Genomic DNA, 8784 nt, shown 5'->3' with positions numbered 1-8784 from the left:
TATCTTTGTTAAAAATAGGGGTTTCTTTTATTCTTGTGTATTTTATTACGTATAATGTTGCTTTTACTGTGTTTTAATTAATTGTATTCATAGATCTTTGCAAAGGGCTGAGTTCACAGGCCCACGATGGACTCCCCGCTCGATTTGTACGACCATCATCATCTGGAACACCCTAGATGGTGTGACAATGTGAATACCACCTCAGCCAAAAGCTAACGTGTAGGTCACCTTGACCAACATAACAGGTCAAGATTCTCTGTGCATTGCAACTGCATCACAAAGCCCATGAACCAATAGACAGGATGGCTATGACTCGTGCAGCGTGCCTGGCCAGCGAGCGCATGTGTCATAGGCTCCCCATGTTTCAACCGAGGCGAATTTCAGCACCCGCTGGCCACGTGTGCTGAAATCCGTTCCTCTGCAAACGTATAAATACCGGGACTTTCCGAAGAGCATCGGGTTGGTGTACGGCAAGGCCATCGTTGCCTCTGTGGGGACGCCCACTTAAAGCTGGCACCTGCCGATTGCTGGGCTGAGTTCATGGATGGTGGCGACTAGATCTGTTAATGCTCTTTTTAAAGAAAAAGGGGGGAAATGTTGTGGGAACATTTTTAGCTAATGGTCACAAGAGCATTCCAAACACCTTTAGAAGGCCTTGAACAGAATAAACAAGAAGACAAAAATAAGAAAGATACCAATTAGAAAAACACAGGTGCGCATTCCACGATAAAGAGAACTTGGCACAAACAACCTCAATTCGGCAGTTTATCTTGACCAATTAGACTGAGACAAGTCTCCTATGTTTTAGTTAGTATAACCAATTATGTTTTATGTTTATGCGCGTGTACAGTGTTGATATAACCAATTATTAAGTGTAACTAGACGCGTGGACAGTGTGTGAATAATGTGTGTAACCAATAGTAAAATAGCTAAACGCATGTAGAGATGTAATCAATGTATAAAATGATGTCTGATGCTCTAGTAAAGGGGGCTTCACCTGATCATGTTGGTCTGTGTGTGTTGTCCTGTGCCTCCGGAGTTGCCCTTTCTTCTGCCATGACAATACGAGACAGATGGAAAGAATCAATAGTGGTCTGCAAGTACAAGGTACGTCTGTGACGTGTGTCTGCATTTTTCCAAAGGTACTTGCAGTATGGACTTCCACATTAAGAGTGTGCCAACTCTCCTTTTACATTTTTTTACGTGAAATATTGTAACGCAAATACTAAAAATAAGTTCTGTTCTGGAGCATGTTACACCTATGCAAAATTTACTTCCCTCCGTTTATTTTCTCTTCCTGAAAGCATAATCTTCTGTTTCTGTGCACTTGCTAGTAAATGATATAGTGAAAATAATTTTGTACTAAAAGAGGGAAGAAACTGTTCATAAGAGTTCAGCTGTTCAGAAGAAACAGACTTTGTTTTCATGATAAAAGCTTTATGCTTTTGCAGTCCATGAGTTTTTTAAAATAGCTTATAGGAGTACTCGACAACCTTACTGAGATAACTAGCATCTGTGCTAAAAGCAATCAAGGTCAAAGAAGAGACGTGGACAGAACAGGACAAATTGGCATCGCATCTGTGTGTTTTCCAGGCTTTCCCAGGAAGCACTGGCAGCCCTGTAACTAGTGACAGTGAGTCCTGATTGTTTTTGATGAGTTACTGCTTCAGTAATGTATTTTTTCCTTTAACCTACAGCGTGTCATTTTGACTTCAGTTGGAAAGAGATTTTCCAAAATGGAAGTCTTTGTCACTCAAAGAAATTTTCTTTTATGAACTTCCCATCAGAGTGGATCTTCAGAGGTGATCGACTTGACAGTAGAAGTCATCAGTAACAAGACTTTTCACTCTCTTTAAAAAGAGGGGGGAAAAAAAAAAAAAAAGTCAATTTCCTTCCAAAGACCCAAGCACAGCCCATCTTCCTAAAGTTGATGGCATCACTGGTCTTTGGTTTCTCAGTTGTAACAGTCGAGACAACGTGAAAATGTGTTGCTCTGCGTGCTTCAGTACAGCCAAAAGCATTAGGAAATCTGCCAGTCCTTTTTGGTAGTCTGAGGTATTGCAGCACTGGGGATTTTACAAATTGACCTGCATTGTTTAAAGTGTAACTGCCAAATAGCTGTAGTATATCATTTATGAGGTGTATGTAAGCGGTTAGGTATTTTTCTAAATGTTTAAAAAGAGAGGCAACTGAATGTTACGGGTTTTCTTTCCTGACGTTTTGACAGAGTGCTCTGAAGTACTTTCTTTCTGTCTGGCTTTCAATGGTGTGTTTCCCTGGCAGTTCAGTAGCACCTCTCTTGGGCAGCGCAGCTGGCCAGGTGTTCCTCCTCATTACGTAACGCACACAAAAACCCCTAGTCACGTTATAACTGTGTACTTTGGAGATAGATAATTTAACGGTAGGAATTCAGAGCTGTGCAAGTTAAGGTAATGCAAAAGGAAAACCAAATACTTTTACAGTATAAGTATTCTTATTGGATGTATATAAACGTGGGCACACCCTTTGAGTGTAAAGTGAATTATTGAGATTTATTCTTTATTTTTCATTTTGCTCTTTGAAGTTTTCCACTTCACTTTCAGCTTTATTCACCAAACAAGCAAGATGCAAAGCAGCAGCAGCAGCAGCCCAAGGGCTGTAGCTGTTGCGGTGGATCCGTAAGCATAGATTCTGATTGTGTACGACCTCGTCCCGCAGCCTCCCGGGGTTCTCTCCCTGCAGCAGTGCTGTAAGGAAGGGAGGAGATGTTTTCCAACCCCGGCAAGAGTGTTTACTTGTGTGCTAAGCAGGTGTTCAAAATGGTATCAATTAGCCTAAATGCTGATTTTAAGCGTTCAAATCGCTCTTAACTTTTAAAGGAGGGTGGTGTATTTCGAGCTGACCTGTTTACCTGGAATCCTCCTTTAGCTCAGCGACTCTCCTTGTGCACCCCCAGCCTCCGCTGGCAGGGCGGTATGAGAAGCTGGAAGGTCCTTGACTTAGTATAAACCCTGCTTAGCAACAACTAAAGCGTCGGTGTGTTGTCAACGTTATTCTCGTCCTAAATCCAAAATGGCCCTGTACCAGCTACTCGGAAGAAAATTAACTTTATTCCAGCCAAAACCAGGACAACCCCAACCCCCCTGATTCTGGGTCTGCAACAGGGGAAAAAAAAAACAAACGAATTTGGGACTCCTGGGAAAGCCAAATCCGCCTGGATCTGTGCAGCTGGAAAGGAAAAATCCCACCCCGTTTTCACGCGCAAAACCACAACCAAAAGATCACCCCTTTTTATGTTGTGGAAAAGCACTGAAACACACCCCAAACTGAGTATTTTGAAAAAGCAAAAAGCTTGCCAGTTTGGGGAAGATTGGGGGCGAAGCACAGGCAGTTTGAGGGGCATTGCTGGGGGTCCTCCCAGTGTGGATGATCTGGTGTGGATTCTCTGTTGCGCGTTATCCCAGGTGAGTTACCTGCTGTGGATCATCCCGGGTGGACTCCCTGGGGTAGGTCATCCTCGCCCGTGTCCCCCCATCCACCTTTGTACCCTCACCTACCCTCCCCCCGTGTGTGTTTCTCCCCCATGTGCCCCCCGTTGCTCCGGCCCGCCCCCTTCACCCACGCGAGTTTTTAACCCGTGCGAGTTGTTTCCCCCCCGCGTGCCCTGCTCTCCTATCTCCTGCCCTCGCCCCCCCCCCCCCTTTCCCTCCTCCATATGCCACACCACCCCCCCCATCATCTGTCAGGCTCCAGACCCCTGGCATGCTGCCTGCACCCCATTCTCTGTCATTTTTTTTCTTCTTTTCCTTACAAGTTGTTGCTGTTGTTTCTTTTTAATGATTAAACTCTTTTCGTTTCCAGCCACGAGTTTTCTCACTTTCGCCCTTCCGATTGTCTCCCCGTCCCACTGGCGGCGGGGGAGCGAGTGAGCGGTCGCGTGGGGCTTCGTTGCCGGCTGGGGTTAGACCACGACACGAGGTGAGTCGCAAGCTCTGCCTGGCTAATGCTGGAGGCTCTCTGCGTTCCTCCTGCCATCTTGACGGGCCGTCCTTGTTCTTCATTGCCGCTTTATAGCGAGCGCCTCTTGCTCCGTAAGCAGCAGTACTCGGGCCGTGCGGGTGCTGCACGTTGCAGACAGCAAAGGGCAATCGTGACGCTTGCTGGGGGGAGCGGCAAGGGGTGCGGAGCCACGCTCCTGTAGGGAGCAAAGATGGAACCTCGAGGGCTCTGCGGTCATCTGCCGAGAACATCTACTATCCCGACGCGCCGCTTTGCTTTCCCTGCTTCACGTCTAATTACTTTGCACGCCGGAGGGCGGGGCGGTAAGTAACACCGTGCAGCGTCTCTTCGATAAGAGACAAGCCCCGCACAAGAAGCCTTGCGTGCGTGCAGGATTAGGAGAGCAGAGTTGTGATAGCACAGAGGTGAGGAAAGGTGCGCCCCACCCCAACAGAGCCCCAGGATCGCCAGGGTATCGCTCGCTTGCAGGTGGGCCGCTCGCATCTGGTCCGCTGGGATGCGCCGTTTCCTGCTGAACAGAGCTGCCCCCCCGGCACGAAGCAGCTTTGGGTCTCTTGTGGCCTGCCTTCAGGCTGTCACCTGAACCAGGCGTTATTATTTTTTTTTTTTTTAATCTCTCGCCAGCATCTGTTGACTGGCTGCTGTCACTCCCAGAACCGTGATGCTGCATGCAGACGGATACAGCAGTCCCTGGGGCTTGGTCCAGGGGAACCCCCCGTCCCCCCTGCCCTTTGCAGGTTCCCTGTGCTGCTTCTCCTGTCTAGAAAATGGGGTGGGGGGGCAGGGACAGAATCGACCGCCCGAATTGTCTGTTCTTTGTGCTTGACTGCTGTAGCCGCTCCGGCCACTCGGGTGCTTTTTGGAAGGGAGGCAATGAAGGTGACTGCCCGGGCTGCGAGTGGGGAAAGGGCAGGGCAATGTAAGCCCCGTGCCCCCAGTAAGTAGTTACCGCCTGTGGCTGGTCTCTAGCTGGGTTGAGCTGTCAGTCATCTCTCCTGCAGCTGATGCTCAGAAGAGGATCGTTGCGGGGATGCGGATGCTGCTGCGCGGCGAGCGAAGGTGGGAACTGCGTTCTGGAGGCGCGCATGCGCGGTGGCGCGCGTGGCTGGGCCCCCGCTGTTGCCTAGCAGCCAAAACGCTGTACGGCAGCTGGGGAGGCGCGCATGCGCGGTGCGCCTTTTACGGCGCTCGCCGCTGTTGCCTAGCAACCACAGCGCGACACGGCGTCTGGGCAACCGCGCATGCGCGGCGGCGTGCTTTACGGCGCTCCTGCTGTTGCCTGGCAACCAAAACGCGGCGCTGGCTTTCGGGAGCCGCGCGTGCGCGTTGGCGCGTTTCGGCCGCCCTCCTGCTGTTGCCTGGCAACCATGACGCCGTGCAGCTGCTCGGGAGCCGCGCATGCGCGGTGGCGGCGCGTTTCGCCAGCGCTCTCTTCCGCCGCCTATTGACCAAAGTTCGGTACTGCAGCTGGGAGCCGCGCATGCGCGCTGGCGCGCCGCGCCAAGCCCTGGCAGTTGCCACCCTGCGACCAACGTTCGGTACTGCAGCTCGGAGGCTGCGAGTGCGCGGGGCTGCCCCCGTCCTGCACGTGCCGTCCGACGGTAACGGCAATGCGGCACCGGCGGGAGGTGCCGCCGCGCTCGTTGCTTCCTCCCGGTAAGGAAACGCCGCTGCCGCCCCAGGCGCGCGGTGTCGGCGGGCGCTCGGCGCGCAAAGCGCGGAACCGCAGCGCCGGGGCCGCCCCTGGGCACGCGCGTCCCGCCGTCCGCTCGCTGCTGCTGCCGCCTCGTGGCCGAAGCGCGGAACTGCAGCGCCGGCACGGCACAGGGGCGCAGCAGCGGCGCCGCCTCCGCTGCTGCCGCCTTGTGGCCAAAGCGCGGTACTGCAGCCCGGCGGTCGCGCGCCGGCTCCTGCCCCTCCGGCGCATGCGCGGTCCCCGGGAGCAGCGTGGCGGCGCGCAGGGCGCGGGTCTTGGCGGCACCGGGCGAGCGCCAGGACCGCGGGTGAGGCGAGCGATCCCCTCCGGCGGGGGCGAGGGCGAGGGGTGCCTCCTGCCCGCTGGCCGCCCGGGGCTGCCGGGCCGGGAAGCTGCGAAGCGGCCGCCGCGGCAGGCTCCCGGTCCGCCGGAGGCGAGCCGGGCCGGGGAGTTCCCCGAGAGCCGCCGGTAGAAGGGAAGAGGGGACGGAGGCGCGCACCCCCCAGGCGTGGCCAGCGGGCGCCTCCCCGCGTCGCCAGAGCTCCCCCGGCGCCTCCCCCGGCCCCGCTCGGCCCGTGCGGCTGCCCCCAGCTCCAGCCCCTCCCCTGGAGCCTGTGCTGTGGCCGCAGGCAGCCCCCGAGCCCTGTCGTGAGGGCAGCAAGCTGGCCCTCAGTGCATCTCCAGAAGCCTCTGCAGAAGGAGGGGCTCTGGCCAGGGGCGATCTGCGGTAATGAGTCGATGCTTCTCTTTCGCAGAGGCTGCGCTGAGGGCATGGTTGTCTCTTCCTCCCTTGGGGATGCCGTTGACTGCAGCAGCCTCAGGCTTGCGTGGGCTGTCTCTGCCTGGCCTCCCTCTCCGCGCGGCGCGGGAGCACAAAGGGACAGGCGGGGCACTTACCGGCTGTGGGCAGGAGCTGCTGCGGCTGAAGCTGGAGAGGCCAGAGAAAGGTAGAGAAGAAGAAATGGAAGGCCGGCCGGCCGGCAGCTGCCTCCCGCTGCAGGCAAGAGAGAGCCTGCCTCTCCGGGTGTGGAAGGATCCCTCCTCGTAGTCCGCAGCAGGTCAGACTGCCGAGGTGCACTGCAGGGTCCGTATGCAGCACCGACGGTGCCGTACGGCCACGTAGTGTGCGAGCGAGCGAGGCTCTGTGCCTAGGAAGCCTCGTCTTGCAAGACCTGTGAGACACGTGTTCTCCTAGGGGGAGGAGGACAGCCGTGCAGCCGGAGTTACAGCAGAGGAGGGGAGCGGGAGAGGAGCAGAAAGAAGCGTCTGAACTGGCCAATTCTCCTGGCAGCGCCAAGAACAAGAGCTGTGGTGAGCCTCGGGGCCCTGTCTCTCTCCCCTCTTCTGCGTTCCGGTCCCTCCCTGGCCCTGCCCGGCCCCCTCTCTTTCCCACACCGCTGCCTTTTTTTTTTTTTTTTTTTTTTTTTTTTTTTTTCTCCTTTCCTCCCTTGTACCTCTGATACTGAAAAGCCGGTCGAAGAAACTCTCTAAGGCTCGTTTTGGAGTTTTAGAAAGCAGGCATTCTTCATTGCAGCGCTGGATGCACGGGGGATAGTTCCACCTAGCGTGCGTGCCACAGGTTTAGCACACACAGGTTCTATAGAATAACTAATTGCATATTAATCAGATTAGTATACGTATACATAAAAATGATGGCAACCGATTATCACAGTACTGCCTACATCCAATCATGCGCAATGAAGGATCCGTTTGAGACGAAGGGCTGCTTTTGCGACCACCGGCCCATTTGAAGTTCTTGCTGGCTGTCCTTGAAGTCTTTATTCTTGTCCTTGTTCTTTGATCTTGAAGCTTAACGCAGTTTCAATCGCACGTGGTCAGTTTCAGCATTGTTCTCATCTAGTGCACAGGAACATCTAGTCCTAAGAGCAAAGAACTGCAAAACTTACAAGTACCTACCTCTGCTAGTTAACTGCTTGGCTATACTTTTGTCTACTGTTTCAATCATTGTGTTAGTGTAAGATTTCTAATAATTATTTACCAAATCTCACTTTTACAGTCACCTAGCAGCAAACCAGTTTCCACGGCTGGTACAAAACATTAAAACCATCCAAATATTTAGACGTGCCATACAGAATGTATGGACATATGCTATCAGAGGTGTCCCAGGGGCAGGGGGAGCGTCGGGGGGGGGGGGGGCCCTGAGCCCCGGAGCGGACTCGCTGGCAGGACTCGTTAGGCGCGCGACTGGCTGAACGAACACTGGCTGTCCGTCCCCGTTGCCCTCCGGGCTGCGTTTGCGCTCCCTTTGCACGGGGCGAGGGGCCGTGAGGGAGCCCAGGGGAGGAGGAGGTGAGGCGCTGGGGGGGTCGGGCCATGCCCCCCCTGTTCCTGCTGGGCTCCAGCTGTTGCAAATATTCTGGTAAAGAAATCAAAATTTAATCACGTAGAAGAGTTAGGTTTGATTAAGAAGTAAAATTGTGAAGCATAACGTATAGGATTGTTAAGTGTGAAATATATTAACCTGATTCGTGTCAATATAAAACAACGATAGGGCCGCATGGTGAAATGTGACCCTCTCTGCATATGTAATCTTTAACCGTTTTGCTGGATCTTGTATAACCGTAGGCCTAAGGGAAGTAGGAGAGTATGTATATAGTTCTTGCTTCCCGCAAAAGCCATATAACAGTAGGGAATTACAAAAGTTGGAAACGAAATAAAATCAGACATCAAGTAGAAATCGAAAAATACTTCACACGGTCTCTCGGAAGTAGCGGAATCCTATAGTTGCAAAGGTTTAAAGAAAAAGGGGGGGGGGATTGATAGAGAGAACAAACTGCTTATTGCTTAATGATTGTCTCTCTGTAACTTTACATACCCAGGACTGGTGTTTGTCAAGGATTAAGCCTGCCAGAGACTGGTACTTAGGAATGATGAGCAAGAAGGAACCAAGAGCGATCACGAGACTTAATTAAGTGTCCGATGAATTTACGATCTTGTTAAGGAAACACAAGTAGAGGCCTTGCTTGAATAGATAAGGCCGGAAAAGATAAGAACTCCTGCCTTTTGTTCCCATCCTTGTAGATAATTTAGCTTAAACTAACCGTACGGTGCTATACCACTAATGAGAA

The 8784-nt window shown here is 52.8% G+C and overlaps 1 protein-coding gene across 5 annotated transcripts; it reads left to right on the top strand.

Moving 5' to 3' along the window:
* Positions 1-1194: 1194 nt before the first annotated feature.
* Positions 1195-8576, top strand: LOC115333957. 5 transcript variants are annotated; one of them, XM_041119255.1, is made up of 5 exons: positions 1203-3485; positions 3841-3957; positions 5001-5058; positions 6451-6753; positions 6891-6990. In XM_041119255.1, exons 1-4 carry the CDS (start codon positions 3273-3275, stop codon positions 6741-6743), a joined length of 681 nt encoding a protein of 226 aa, XP_040975189.1. In that variant the 5' UTR covers positions 1203-3272; the 3' UTR covers positions 6744-6753; positions 6891-6990. The 5 variants fall into 5 exon arrangements, 4 of the variants coding, with proteins under 4 accessions (XP_040975189.1, XP_040975190.1, XP_040975188.1 ...); XM_041119256.1 differs by having other exon boundaries at positions 1203-3443; positions 6451-6990; XM_041119254.1 differs by having other exon boundaries at positions 6451-6990.
* The last annotated feature ends 208 nt before the right edge of the window (positions 8577-8784 follow it).

This window comes from Aquila chrysaetos, chromosome 22 (assembly GCF_900496995.4).
Source record: "Aquila chrysaetos chrysaetos chromosome 22, bAquChr1.4, whole genome shotgun sequence".
Lineage (NCBI taxonomy): Eukaryota > Metazoa > Chordata > Aves > Accipitriformes > Accipitridae > Aquila > Aquila chrysaetos.
Note: the sequence above shows the minus strand (reverse complement) of the source record. Positions and strands in the feature narration are given on the sequence as shown.